General features: G+C 21.2%; 1 protein-coding gene across 1 annotated transcript in view; it reads left to right on the forward strand.

Annotated features, from left to right (window-relative positions):
- LOC122512787 (low-density lipoprotein receptor-related protein 2) overlaps positions 1 to 16,138 on the forward strand; it is a 118,788-nt gene that overhangs the window by 78,844 nt on the left and 23,806 nt on the right. Inside the window, exons 3-6 of the mRNA XM_043628854.1 lie at positions 2,931 to 3,062; positions 7,965 to 8,216; positions 11,355 to 11,609; positions 12,087 to 12,203. Coding sequence (XP_043484789.1) covers positions 2,931 to 3,062; positions 7,965 to 8,216; positions 11,355 to 11,609; positions 12,087 to 12,203 — 756 coding nt within the window. The remainder of the gene's footprint in view (positions 1 to 2,930; positions 3,063 to 7,964; positions 8,217 to 11,354; positions 11,610 to 12,086; positions 12,204 to 16,138) is intronic.

Below are 16,138 nucleotides of genomic sequence, written 5' to 3' on the forward strand. Positions count from 1 at the left end.
TATTTTTACATTTATAATACAATATATTAAATAATAATAAAAAGTAAAAATAAATTGAAATTTGAATAATAACAATAAAATGAAAATTCGTTGACAAAAATAAAATAAAATTTGAATGATAAAAATAATATGAAAATTTAATAATAAAACTAAAATGAAATTTGAATAATAAAAAGTAAAATGAAAATTTAATAATAAAAATAAAATGGAAAATTTCAATAATAAAAATAAAATGGAAAATTTAATAATAAAAATAAAAATAAAAATTGAATGATAAAAACAGATTAAGTTAAATAACAAAATAATTTTTCTCTTTTCTCAACAATATAATATTCAATTATAGTTATTACACTGATAGTCACAAGAACTCGGAAATAGAAATATAGAAATTAACTGTGATTTCAAGTTGAAATGAGAATCTTTGTAGAAAAAATGAAAAAAATAAAAAAAAAAAATAGTAAAATACCTGTTGTCATTAGTTGCGTGGAAAACTGTCGAATTTCATAACAAATATGTGCTTGTACATCTACTTCCTGCAATTATATTACGTAAATGTCAGCTTTTGCTGTTAAAAGATAAAAAAAGCCGTCCAGAGTCATTTGAAAAATAAAAGCGAAATTAAGATAGTTTAAATAATCCTCAAATCGCATCGCATTCATTATTGCATTCAAATGAGGCAGTTCGATCAATGTTTCTTTATTGTGCGAGCATCATTCATAAAAAAGGAAATATACACGTGACTTTTTTCACACAAACACATAAAAATATACAATAAAAATTTATTTGTAAACTAAAGGACCAATTATCTAAAAATAGTTCCAATTTTTTTTTTTTACTCAAATTTAATATTTTTTTTCAAAAAAAAAAATCAATTGTTTGCAAAAAAATTTTCTTTAAGTAATAATTACATTGATCATTAAATTAAGGTAATTAGTTTAATTATAAAGTACATAATTTTTTCAAATTTTGTTTATTGGTTTATTTTTACTGTTTTTTTATTAATTTTTATTTATTCTTTATTTATTTTTTATTTATTTTTTAATTTTTTATTTTACTTTTTGTTTTCTTTTATTATGTATTCATTTGTTTATTTATTAGGTTTACTTATTATAATATTTATTTTTATTGCTTATTTAATAATGGTTTATTAGTTATTATTTATTATTTATTTATTGCAAGTGATTACTTATTATTTAGATACAAATTATTTTTTTATTGTTATTATATTATTATTGATTTTATTTTGTAACAGACAAACTTTCTGCTTTAAAATTGGGATTTTTATATTACAAATTATTTTTTGTTAATTTATTTTATTTGTGTTTTTTAAAATATAAATCTAAAAAGTTGTTTTCGAAAATTTACGATAAATTAAAATTACTGTCGCAATAAATATTTTCTCATTGGAATTTTATTGTTAATATAATATATGTGAATTATTTAATCACCAGATATTAAAATTGCTTAGAAGCTATTATCAGAAATTATTATTATTGAATAATAATTATGTGGATTGAATAATTTTTCCCATTTTTACACTCACAATTATGTCGACAAGAAATAATAACAAAAAGAATGTAAATAAAAATATTTACTACTTATTTTTCGATTATTAGATATAGAATATTAAAAAAAATTTTCCATTATTTACTATTTTTTAAATTTTTATAATTTTTTATTCATCTCTTGAATTGTTTTATTTGCATTCATTTGATAAAATTTTTTCCATACAATTTCAATGACATTCTTCAATTTTCTTTTTACGAAATAATTTCCTTGAATATTTTATTAATTCATAGTTAATTTCGAAGTAAAGGGGAAAAATAATAAAAACTGTAAAAAAAAGTTTAGAAATTGTGAAAAAAAAGAAAAAAAAAGTCGAAATAATAAAAATAATTAATTAGGGAAAATTAATAAAATAAATAGTCGCAATAATAAAAATAATAAAAAAAGAGTTGAAATAATAAAAATCTTTAAAAAAAGTGTTAAAATAATAAATGAGGGGGAAAAATAATAAAAAAGTGTGTGAAAACTATTAATTTAAAAATTTTTGCTGAATTAACACCTTTCAACACTCTCGTGATTTTAATTGTCTTCATTAAATTGCGACGAAAAAAAAAATAATGAAATATCACTTGCAACGAGATATATTATTTGAGTACGTGTAGAAAGTCAATGCCATTTATGATTGGCAGTTCTCTTTTAGTTTTTCTTGTCATTCCTCTTAATCACAAGTGAAGTTTTCTATCGATCGAACGTGACATTATTTGTTCACATGAGATTTCTAATAATCTCCAATTTCGCCGGAATGGAGAAATATTTTTCAGAATTGCCTTTTTCCTCAGTGAAAAAAAATGTTAATTAGTTTTTATTGTCAACTATTTTTTTTTTGTAATTTAAAATTAAAAATTTTATTTTTTAATATTTTGGAAATAAAAAATTTATTTCTTAATATTTTTCTACAGTAAAAATATTATTATTTATTTTTTAAATAAAAATTCTTAATTTTAAATAAGAATGTTATTTATTTAATTAATTATAATAACTGAGGGGAAAATAATTAAATGAGTTAAAAAAAATAAAAATAAGGATAAAAATAAAAGAAGAGTTGAATTAAATTGAAGTTAAATTTTTGATTTACGTTTTTACAATAAATTTTTAATTAAATTAAAAGAACTTTTTAACTTAATAGTATTTTTTATTTTATTTTCATTTTTTTTTCAATTCACGGGCGCAAAATATTAATTTTTTTAGTTAGTTATTTATTTAACAGTAGAAATTTTTTTCGTAATAAAACTTTGTTGAAAAAATGTTTTAGTGCTGAATTTTTTGCCTCGGTTGGAATATTTTTTTTTTTTTTTGTTTTATTGAATTTTCCAATAATAATAATTTTTCGAACTCAGCTGAATATTGATTTTATTTTATTACAGGACCGCCTGAGTGCGAGCTTGGACAAACGTCATGCGGCCAGTATATATTTAATAAAACTTACTGCATACCTCCCCATCAGAGATGTGACATGACAGTAGACTGTGTTGATGGCACCGACGAGGCCGGATGTAGTAAGTATTTTTTTATTACATATTCTCTCGAAAGTTGAACCCTACGATTGACACAATTACTTTCTCTAATTGTCGTGATATTTCATTCAAAATACAGACATTGTGATTTTTTTCTATATTCTACATTCATTTTTTTTATTTTTATTTAATAAATTTATTATTCAGAACAACTAAATTATTGTATTTTCAGTTTCAGTTTTTTTTCAGGTGGGGTAAAATTTAGAATTTTATATTCTAATTTGCAGGCCTTAGATGATACTTTCTGGACATTTTGGACGACTTTTTTTCGGCTATTTTCAAAAAAGGCCGATTTTTTTCGATTTTTTTTCAAAAATATTTTCTTTCAAATATTGCGAGAAAATTACATTTTTTTTGTATAAAATAGAAATTACTTTGATTTTTATAACGTAGAAAATAACTGCAGTCAAGTATTTCAAAATTTGTTTTTGAATAATTTTTCCAAGAAATGTAAATTTTCTAAATATTTTTTTTTGTTTTTGAAAACTTTTTTCTTCAATTCTTACATCTCAATCAATTCTTAGAGAAAAGACTGATTTTAAACAATTGACTTTTTAAAAGTATTTCATTAAAATTTAAACTGAAATTTTTTAAACAATTGAATTCTCCAAAAATAAATATAAGACATTTTTTTTTAAAAATGTAATTCTTGGAAGTTTTTATAATATGATGATTTTTTAAATTCAAAGATTTTCAATATTTTTGAATTCATATTTCTGAAAATTCAATTATCTACAAAAATAATTACATTAAAATTGTGGAGAAAAAAATTATTTTCCAAATTTGTAATGAAAATTCTCAAAGATATTGATTTTTTTTAAATTGTCCAAAAATTCTTTTAAAAGATTCAATCATTTTCAAAAAATAACATTATATTTTTAAGAAAATCAATTCTGAGAAGATTTTTATTGTAATTTTTATATAATTCAATTATTTTCAAGAATAATTTACATATTTCCAAAAATTCAATTATCAAAAAAAAAATACATTAAAATTGTCTTAAAAATATAATTTTCCAGAATTATTATTTAAATTTTTTAGGAAAAGTAACTTCTAATTCAATTATTTTTTATATTTTCAATTACGTATTTACGAAAATTCAATTATCTACAAAAATTTAACATTAAAATTTTTAAAATAATCAAATTTTCTAAAATTATTAAAATTTCGGAGGAAAAATCAATTTTTAAAAGCTTTGAATTAATATTCTTCAATGAATTAATTAGCTTTCTAAATTTTCCGAAACTTCTTCTAACAAATTCAATTATTTTTGAAAAATAACATTATATTTTTAAAAAAGCAATTCTTTAAAATTTTTTTCCTATAATTTTTTTAAATTAAAGTATTTTCAATATATAAAATTTTTAATCACATATTTCCGAAAATTCAATATTATTTAACAAAATAATTAGATTAAAAATTTTTAAATAATCAAATTTTTCTAGAATTATTAAAATTTTGGCCGAGGAAAAATTAATTTTCAAAATATTTAATTAAGATTCTTGAAAAATTTGATTAGGTTTTTAAAATTGTTTAGAAATTCTTTGAAAAGATTAAATTATTTTCTAAAAATAATATTATAATATTTTTAATAAACCAATTTTTAGAATTTTTTTTAAATAATTTTTTTAAATTCTGTAATTAACAAAGAAAGTTATAATTAAAATTAAAAGAAAATGTGCTTTATTAGAATTGTCATTAAAGTTTCAAAAAATCTTATATTTTCACATTTGTAATTAAAATTCTTCAAAAACTTTATTATTTTTCAATTTTTTGTAAAAATTCGTTTTAGAAATTCAATTTTCGTTAAAAAATTGTACTAAATTTCAATTATATATAACTAAAAAATCTACTGTTTTTCAAAAATTATTTTAAAATATTTTTTTAGAAAATATTTTTAAATTATTTTTTCAAATTTAATTATTTTCTTGTTATTATTATAATGCTAATGCAGTGAAATTTGCAATTGTTCCTGGTAAAGATTTTTTTCCGTGTGATTTAGAGAAGTTTAGTTAAAAATTATACAAATTAAATAAATTTTAAAAGAATTGCAGTTTTAATTTTTGAAAATAATTGAATATTAGAAGATTTGTAATTGAAATTTAAAAAATTTTAATTTCCCTGTAGAAAAATGGAGAACTAGTATTTGAATATTTATTTAACAAAATTATTGTTTTGAATTGAATTTCGAAATCAGTGAAAGGTTAGGGAAAAATCCAAATGAAATTTTTCTGATAACACTGAATAAAGAAAATACTTTTTCGACTTTATTATCGAATCTTTAATCGCCTTTCTTTGCGCCTTAAAGTCGATCCAAGGCCTGAATTAGGAAAACAAAAAATATACTCCGATGGAAGTTTTGAATAAAATTTTTCCATTTTATCGAAATCCTCCAAAATATTTCCAAATTCACCTAAAAGATTTTAAAAATCCCCAAAATTCCCCAAAGGGGAGAGAAATTAATTTTTAATCCTGACTTTATTTATCAGTAGCAGGTGAAGGTTCATACGTACAAATAGTTTTGAGAGAAACAATGGATGGAATGATAGTGAGGAGAAAGGAGAAGGAGGATAAATAGATAGAAGGAGAGAAGAAGAGAGAGAGAGAGAGATGATGGTTTATTGCTACACCGCATTTCTCAAACACTTACTTTTCTAAGCACACGGGGAATGGATAACGATAGCCACTGATCGGAGCCGGAACCCTCTTCGAGGTCTCTATGCAGATGTCGAGAAACAGGTTCTTCGTGCTAACGTTTGAGGGATCATCGCTTTTTCTTCATTGCCTTGAGTTTCTTGGTCGAAATGCCTCTTCTCTTTATAAAGATTCTCTAGACTTCACCAAGTCTTATGAGTTTATCTCGACATTTTGTTGGGTTACTAAACAAGTACAAAACATCGCCTGTCATGATCCCCGTTCCGGAAGATCTGACAATTCAATTCAACTATCTCCATTTACGAATTGAGACTCGAAAATTATCCCCACTCTGAAAATATCACTAAAAATAGACGATTATAATTATTCAATTGTTTTTTTTCACTCTCGACAATGTTATTCGATTTTTTTTCAATTCTATTGTTTTTTTACACTCACTACAATGTTTTCGATTTTTTTTCTATTCAATTGTTTTTTACTCTCGACAATGTTATTCGATTTTTTTTAATCCAATTGTTTTGTTACCAAAAATGTTATTCGATTTTTTTAATTCAATTATTTTTTACACTCTCGACAATGTTATTCGATTTTTTTTCAATTCTATTGTTTTTTTACACTCACTACAATGTTTTCGATTTTTTTTCTATTCAATTGTTTTTTACTCTCGACAATGTTATTCGATTTTTTTTTAATCCAATTGTTTTGTTACCAAAAATGTTATTCGATTTTTTTAATTCAATTATTTTTTACACTCTCGACAATGTTATTCGATTTTTTATTTAATTCAATTGTTTTTTTACTCTAGACAATGTTATTCAATTTTTTTTCAATTATATTATTTTTTACACTCTCGACAATGTTATTCGATTTGTTTTTAATTCAATTGTTTTTTTACTCTCAACAATGTTATGTATTCGATTTTTTTTAAATTCAATTGTTTCTTTACTCTCGACAATGTTATTCGATTTTTTAATTTTAATTCAGTTATTTTTTTACACTCTCAAGAATGTTATACAATTTTTTTTTTTATTCTTGAAAAGTTAAATTCAAACAATTAGGAAAAATGAAAATTTATAGACTATTTTTTTATTTTTTCACTATTTTCAAAAAAAAGTCGTCAAACTTCTTACTTAGTGCAAAATTGACTTTCACTCTGAAAATCTGTGCAACAAAATTTAATATTTCAATACACAATTTTTTTGCCCCGTAGGGAAAAAAGAAATTTTTTCATTTCACGTTTCTCACGATCTTCATTCAAACTCCTCGAGTATATTTACAGAAATTTTTCAACACTCATTACAGAGACTAAAAATTGAATTTACGATTTTATTTTTTTCTCCTCTTTCTACAAATTGTTAAAAACAAAGTTTGCATAAGTTCCCAGAAGTAATTGTAAATAAATTTTCGTCTGATAAACATAGTCTACAATTATAAAATCTCGTAATTGTGGTTTTTATTCTTTATACTTTGAAAGTAATGTATAAAGTCCGCTTTAATGGTAAAATTGAATGAACCACAATATTGTGTTGAATTAGTGGTATTAACTTTCAAAAACTCGACGACTGACACTTCAAGGAATATAAATAAGAAATTAAATAATCATCTAACTCACTTTCAATAGGTTGAAGGTATCATTAATTTATTTCAAATGGCAACCGTTATCGCGATACGAACGTCTGAGAATTTACATTTTAAAAAAAAATTCTCTTTACTCGAGGGAAAATTTTCCTCAACCTCTTGATGATAAAAGGGTAAATCCCCATTTTTTAATTTATACAAAATCTCTTCTATCTTAATGGAAAAAAATATTTTTTTAACGTTGAATTTAAAAAAATATAATTTAGAAAATTCCTTAATTAATTTCCAGGTGGAGGTAAATAATTTACTTGAATATTCAAAACTTTTCGAATATTCTTAACGACGACTGTAAATTGCTTCGTAAAATAAATAAAACTGGAAAGAATTTATTTCTTTAGAAATGAATTCAATTCTAAAAGAATTGAATTTGAATTCATTTCAAAATAAATAAATTCTTTCAGAATTGATTTTGAATTCATTTCAAGAGAAATAAATAGGAAAATTTTTGAATGAATAGCTACTGACAATTTAGAGAAAGATATTTTTTTTTAATTTTGATTTGTCTGTATAAGAATAAATTTTGAGTGGAAAGAAAAAAATATATAATGTCTGAGAGGAAAAGATAGTAATTTTCTGCATTGTTATTTGTAGATTACAGGAAATGTCAGACGGACGACTTCAGGTGTAGCGGAACGACACCTGAGTTCTGTATACCAAAAGAAAAAAAATGTGACGGCTATTTGGACTGTCGAAATGAAAAGGACGAAGAAGACTGTCCCACTACAAATCCTCCATGTAGACTAGATCAATTCAGATGTAATACGACGCAACATTGTGTGGAACAATCCATGAGATGTAACCACAGGGACGATTGCGGTGATAATAGTGACGAAGCACACTGCAGTAAGTTAGAAAACAATAGTGCTACTTCAAACTCAGATAGTAAATAAATTTTAGACAGTAAATGAAATTCAAACGCAGTGAATAAAATTTTGATTGTAAATAAATTTAGACAGTAAATAAAATTTAAACAGTAAATAAAATTTATCATTTTATTCTCTAATTTTATTTTATAATCGCGGTATTTTATTTATTATTATTATGCAAATTAGAAAACTTTTATTTTCAAATATTAATTTCAATCTTAGAATAATTTCAGATTCCAAAATTAAAAAAAAAATCTAATTATTAACTAATTTACTAATTAATTATTATTTCTTTCTTTCACAATCTTTAATAAAATTCTTCGCAAAAATTAAATTATTTTCAAAACAAATTCAAAAAAAAAAAAAATCTCAAAAGAATTTCATTATTTTTAAAAACTTGATATATTTCTTCGCAAAAATTCAAAATTTAAACAAAAATTCTTCGCAGAAATTCAATTACTTTGAAAAATTTTGTTAAAATTGTTTTTGAAAATTGAATTATTTTCATAATTAATTCAATTCTTCTGATGAATTGAATTATTCTCAATACAATTTAAATAAAATTTCTCAAAAGAATTCAATTATTTCTAAAAATTTGATAAAATTTTTCGCAAAAAATTAGATTATTCTAAAAACTTTTGATTAAATTCTTTATGAGAATTGAAATATTCTTAATACAATTTTATTTAAATTCTTTGAAAAAATACAATTATTTTCGTAAATTTTAATTAAATTCTTAGCAAGATTTCAATTATTTTCCTAATTTATGAAATTTTTCGCAGGAATTTAATTATTTTAAAGAATTTTGATAAAATTCTTTGCAGAAAATTTTATTATTTTGAAAATTTTCAATAAAATTCTTTAATTTAATTAAATTCTTTGGAAAAAATAAAAACTTTTTCTAAGTAATAAAATTCTTCGCAGTAATTTAATTTATTTTGATAAATTTCGATGGAAATCTTTATAAGAATTGAAATTTTTTCCAAACTATTTTAATTAAATTCCTGGAAAAAATTCAACTATTTTCGAAAATTTTTAATAAAATTTATTCTTAGCCAGATTTCAATTATTTTCATAATTTATAAAAATTTTTGCAGAAATCTAATTATTTTTAAAAAATTTAATAAAATTTTTCGCTGAAACTGCAATATTTTGAAAAATTTAAATAAAATTCAATCCAATTATTTTTTCAAATGTTAATACAATTCTTAGCAAGATTTCAATTATTTTCCTAATTTATGAAATTTTCGCAGGAATTTAATTAATTTTAAGAATTTTAATAAAATTTTTTGCAGAAATTTTGTTGGAATAAAATTCTATAATTGAATTAAATGCTTTGAAAAACATAAATTCTTTTCCTGAGAAATAAAATTCTTCGCCATAATTCAATTTATTTTGATAAATTTCGATTAAATTCTTTATGAGAATTAAAATGTTTTTAAAACAATTTTAACTAAATTCCAGAAAAAAATTCAACTATTTTCGAACATTTTAATAAAATTCTTGTCCGAATTTCAATTATTTTCATGATTTATAAAAATTTTTCCCAAGAATAAGAATCTAATTGTTTTAAAGAATGTAAATAAAATTCCTCTCAAAAATTCAATAACTTTGAAAACTTTTGATAAAATTATTTATGAAAATTGAATTATTTTCATAATTAATAAAATTCTTTGCAGGAACTGAATTATTTTAAAGAATTTAAAAAAATTCATTGCAAAAATTCTTTGTAAGAAAAAATGTTGATAAAATTCTTACCAAAATTTCAATTATTTTCATAATTAATAACATTTCTCGAAAGAATTGAATTATTTAAAAAAAATTGTAATAAAATTTCTTGAAAGAATTCAATTATTTTCAAAAATTTTGACAATCTCTTTATAAGAAATTAAATATTTTGAATACTATTTTAATTAAATTTCTAGTGAGAATTAACTTATTTTTAAAGATGTTATTTAATTTTTTGGTAAGAAATTTAATTATTTTGAAAAATTTGGATAAATTTCTTTATAAGAATTTAATTATTTCTGATTTGAAAATTGTAAAAGAAATAATATAAAAGAAATATTTTTAGTTGAAAACAATTTTGATTTAACTAATTTTTTGTATTTTTCAATCTTCAAAGCATTAAATTAGAATTTTATTAATTTTGAAATTCAAAACATTAAAAAAAATTAAGAAAATTAAGAAACAAAAAGCATACAACGAATATTTAAATAGATTACAATAGAATTTTTTATTTTACAATTAGTTTTTTTTATTCTAATCATTTGGATTTTCTTTTGATTTATTTTTGATTTTCTTTTGATTTTCTTTTGATTTACTTTTGATTTTCTTTTTATTTACTTTTGATTTTCTTTTGATTTTCTTTTTATTTTACTGTCGAAATTTCAATTTACAATAATTTATTTTCAACTCGCTCATTTTGTTTTCGCATTGATACTGAATTCTACAAATGTTTATTAACTCAATTACTTTTCACAGTAGTGGCTTTTTTCAGTAACCTCGAAATCGAGGTTTATGCAGCGACTTCTTTATCCAAAGAGAACGTAATGGGGTCTGCAGTCGTTTATGAGCTTGTTAAGAAACATTTGCGGCTCTGCAACGGGATCGTCATTTCCTTAGCAAATACTAAAACGACTCTAAAATTCCATAGCGTCCTTTTTCAGTAAAATGTAAACATTCCGCGCGAGTTGATGAAAAATTTCCAAATACGATTAGGACACAAAAAAATTCCCTCTCCATTGGCAATAATTAGTTTTCAATAATTTTCATTTGGCGAAAAGTAAAATCTGATAATTACATATATATTAAAATTAAATATTAAATTTAATTAAATTAAAATTAGTTAAATATTAATAGATTAAATTTAGATTAAATTTTCATTTAAATTAATTAAGTAGTAAATTAAATTAAATTTAAATTTAAGTTAATTAAATATTGAATTAGATTAGATTTAAATTAAAATTAATTAGTAAATTAGATTCAATTTAAATTTAAGTTAAAATAAAATACTAAAATACAAAAAAAAAATTAAATAACAAGTGGCAATTTGGTTGTCAATGATAAAAGGAAAAAAAATAAGTTTCTCATGAGAATTTTTCTTGCTCAACAGATTTTCCTGATTGCACTGCAGATCAATTTCGATGCGCAAATGCACTTTGCATACCGGCGTCCTATAAATGCGACGATTACAGAGACTGTGGCGATGGATCTGATGAAGAGAATTGTCCGCAAGTGGAATGTCCCGATTCGAAATTCTTATGTCCTAAAGGTTCTCCAGGTGGCAAGCCAAAGTGTATCAACAGAACGCAATTGTGTGATGGGAAACAAGATTGTGAAGATCGGGCTGACGAATTAACTGCTTGCTGTAAGTATATACTTCATTTGTGGAATTCAGTTCCTTAAAAAAAACATTTTCATTATTTTACTGTTAATAAGAAATTAAATTCCAAAATTAAACTAAATAGAAATATTTTATTTATTTTACTGTTAATAAGAAATTACATGCAAAATTAAACTAAATAGAAATATTTTATTTATTTTACTGTTAATAAGAAATTACATGCAAAAACTAAATTCATAAATTAAATTCAAAATATAAATTCAAAATTTAAACTAAAAAATTGAATTAAAACATAAAATTAAATCAAAACAATAAAAAAGTATAATTTAGAAATATTTGTACAATTTAAAAACATTTTTATATTATTTCCGAAAACACTTTGTTTTATAAAATAAAAATACTTTTTTTTCATAAATCTAAACATATTGTTTTATATATTTTAATAATAAATATTTTTTCCATTAGAAAAATTATTTATTAATAATTTACTTTATGTTTCAGCAACAATTCTGTGCAATAGTTTAGGATGTCAACATAAATGCCAAGCCTCTCCGGCCGGAGGTGTTTGCTCTTGTCCAGAGGGACGAATACTAGCAAATGACTCAAGATCTTGTATAGGTAAGATTATCAACCATGATTTTCAAGATAATATCGTGAGAGAGAAAAAAAAACCGAAACAACCAATATATTTCTAAAGTATAAATTCTTGCATCTTTTAATTTATAACTTTTCCTTCAAATATGCTAAAATTCAAAAGGTCACTTCTCAGTACAAATATTTTCCTTTAAAATCATCATTCTAAGATAAAGTTTACATAAAATTTATTATTTATTTTAAAGTAAGCGAAAAATAATTTTTTTGAAATGTTACTAGATTATTACTTTCGCCGTTATATTAATACTTTTCTATAATTCAGTGAACAAAATTTTTTACTTGAATATTTGGTTTAATTTCGTCTAAATTGATTAGCAAACTTTTTGAATATAAATTTATTTTCCTTGATTTTTTTTATTATTATGATTCATTTGCGAAATTATGCGACTGATTTTTAAATTTTAATAAAATTCTTTGAAACAATTGAATTATTTTCAGAACAAGACTGATTTTTCAGAAGCGTAAAAAAGCAATAAAAAAATTGCCGATAGAGAAGAATAAAAATTGTAAGAGAAGTGAAAATGAGAATTTTTTTGCATAATTTATACTCTTACTAACGAATTTAATTAAAAAGTTTTTTTTCAAGTAAAATACTTGAAAAATATTAAATTTATAGAAATCATAAGAAAGTTCTAGATTTTTAATGTTCAGCAAACTTTTAAATTATTAAAAACATTAAATCTTTGGAAGAATATTAAATTGTTCTTGACTTTTTATTCATCATTCTATAAATTTTGAAATCGACACGAATTAAAATAGAAAATCTTTAATTTTTACAAATTTCCGTTTTTTTCAATAATTTCTTTTATCTAACTATAATTTAATTCTTGAAGAATTATCAAAACATTATTTATTATTCGAGAAATGATTTTACTTTAAATTATGTAATATGAGAAAATACTACAAGTAAAAGGATTTTTTTTAATTTTAATTTTTGTTAAAAAATGTTATAAATTGTTTAACTTTTACAGTTTTGAATCTAAAATAATTTAATTCTTGCATAGAATTATATTAAAAAATTTTAAAAATAATTAAATTCTTTCAAGGAACTTAATTAAAATAGTTCTGAAAATAATTCAATTCTTTTAAAGAATTTTATCAAGATTTTTGAAAATAATTTATTTCTTTCAAGGAATTTTATTAAAATTACATGAAAAATAATTGGATTACTCTGGAGAATTTTATTACTTTTGTAAATAATCGTATTCTTGCCAAGAATTTTATTTAAATTTTTGAAAATAATTGAATTGCTTTGAACAAAATTTATATTCGTTCAAGGATTTTTTGTTAAAATTTTACTAAAAATAATTAAATTCTTATAAAGAATTGTTTCAAAATTTTTTTAAATAATTGAATTCTTTCGAAGAATTTTATAAAAAATTTTAAAATGTATGAATCCTTTTTAGAAATATCATTTGAATTGTATTGAAAATAATTCAATTTCTGCACAGAATTTTACTTTTTATAAAAATAATGGAATTCTTACAAAGAATTTTATAATTTATGTAAATAACTGAAATCTTTTCATTAATGTTATCAAAACTTTTTAAATTAATTGAATTCTGTCGATCAATTTCACTTGAATTGTGTTAAAAATAATTGAATTCTTGCGAAAAGTTGTATTATTTATGAAAATAATTACATTTTTTTGAAGATTTTTATGAACAATTTTTAAATAATTGAATTCTTTCGAGGGATTTCTTTTGAATCGTATTAAGAATAATTGAATTCCTCAGAAGAATTTTATTAAATTTTTAAAAACACTTGAATTTTTTTGAGAAATTTTATTTTCATTGTATTAAAAATAATTGAATTCCTTCGAAGAATTTTATCAAATTTTAAAAAATAATTAGATTCCTGCGAAAAATTTCATAAATTAGGAAAATAACTGAAATCTTGCTAAGAATTTTATTAAAATTTTGGTAAATAATTGAATTTTTTCAAGGAATTATATTAAAATTGTATTGAAAATATTTCAATTCTCAAAAAGAATTTAATAAAAATTTTTCAAAATAATTAAAATTTTTGCATGCAATTTTATCAATTTTTTCAAAATAATTTAATTCTTTTAAGAAATTTTATTTACATTGTTGAATTTAAATTGAAGAATATTAATGAAAATAATTGAATTATTTCCAAGAATTTTATAAAAAAAATTTTAATTAATTGAATTCTTTCGAGCAATTGTATTTGAATCATGTTAATAATAAATTTATGAAAATAATTGAATTCTTTCGAAGAATTTTAAAATAATTGAATTCTTTCGAGGAATTTCTTTTGAATCGTGTATAAAATAATTGAATTCCTGCAAAGAATTGTATTCATTATTATAATAACTATCCAAACTATCCGCGCGCAAGCGCGCGGGAATGTTGTATGGAGCTGCTTATTTTAAACAATTTAAAAAATTTTAAAGAAATAATTATTATAACCTAACAAAGAGATTTAACTAACTAAAATTCAAATAATTTCACTCAATGGTCTCAATTAAGAAAATCGGATTTTTGAATTTTTGATAATTTTCGATATTTTCACAATTTTTACCAAAGAGTCGAGACAATTTAATAAGTAAAATATTTTCCAAAAGCACAAAAATATTGAAGCTAAGTCCTATAAAAGAGAGGAAAAAATGTTGAATTTTAAGAAAATCGGATTTTTGAATTTTTGATAATTTTCGATAATTTTAGATTTTTTACCAAAGAGTCGAGACAATTTAATAAGTAAAGTATTTGCCAAAAGCACAAAAATAATGAAGCTAAATCCCATAAAAGAGAGGAAAAAATGTTGAATTTTAAGAAAATCGGATTTTTGAATTTTTTTGAATTTTTGATAATTTTAGATTTTTTACTAAAGAGTCGAGACAATTTAATAAGTAAAATATTTTCCAAAAGCACAAAAATAATGAAGCTAAATCCCATAAAAGAGAGGAAAAAATGTTAAATTTTAAGAAATTCGGATTTTTGAATTTTTGATAATTTTCAATAATTTTACATTTTTTACCAAAGAGTCGAGACAATTTAATAAGTAAAATATTTTTCAAAAGCACAAAAATAATGAAGCTAAATCCCATAAAATAGAGAAAAAAATGTTGAATTTTAAGAAAATCGGATTTTTGAATTTTTGATAATTTTCGATAATTTTACATTTTTTACCAAAGAGTCGAGACTATTAAATAAGTAAAGTATTTTCCAAAAGCACAAAAATAATGAAGCTAAATCCCATAAAAGAGAGGAAAAAATGTTGAATTTTAAGAAATTCGGATTTTTGAATTTTTGATAATTTTCAATAATTTTACATTTTTTACCAAAGAGTCGAGACAATTTAATAAGTAAAATATTTTCCAAAAGCACAAAAATATTGAAGCTAAGTCCTATAAAAGAGAGGAAAAAATGTTGAATTTTAAGAAAATCGGATTTTTGAATTTTTGATAATTTTCAATAATTTTACATTTTTTACCAAAGAGTCGAGACAATTTAATAAGTAAAATATTTTCCAAAAGCACAAAAATATTGAAGCTAAGTCCTATAAAAGAGAGGAAAAAATGTTAAATTTTAAGAAAATCGGATTTTTGAATTTTTGATAATTTTCGATAATTTTAGATTTTTTACCAAAGAGTCGAGACAATTTAATAAGTAAAGTATTTGCCAAAAGCACAAAAATAATGAAGCTAAATCCCATAAAAGAGAGGAAAAAATGTTGAATTTTAAGAAAATCGGATTTTTGAATTTTTTTGAATTTTTGATAATTTTAGATTTTTTACTAAAGAGTCGAGACAATTTAATAAGTAAAATATTTTCCAAAAGCACAAAAATAATGAAGCTAAATCCCATAAAAGAGAGGAAAAAATGTTGAATTTTAAGAAATTCGGATTTTTGAATTTTTGATAATTTTCAATAATT

Source organism: Leptopilina heterotoma, unplaced genomic scaffold (assembly GCF_015476425.1).
Source record: "Leptopilina heterotoma isolate Lh14 unplaced genomic scaffold, ASM1547642v1 Lhet_128, whole genome shotgun sequence".
NCBI lineage: Eukaryota > Metazoa > Arthropoda > Insecta > Hymenoptera > Figitidae > Leptopilina > Leptopilina heterotoma.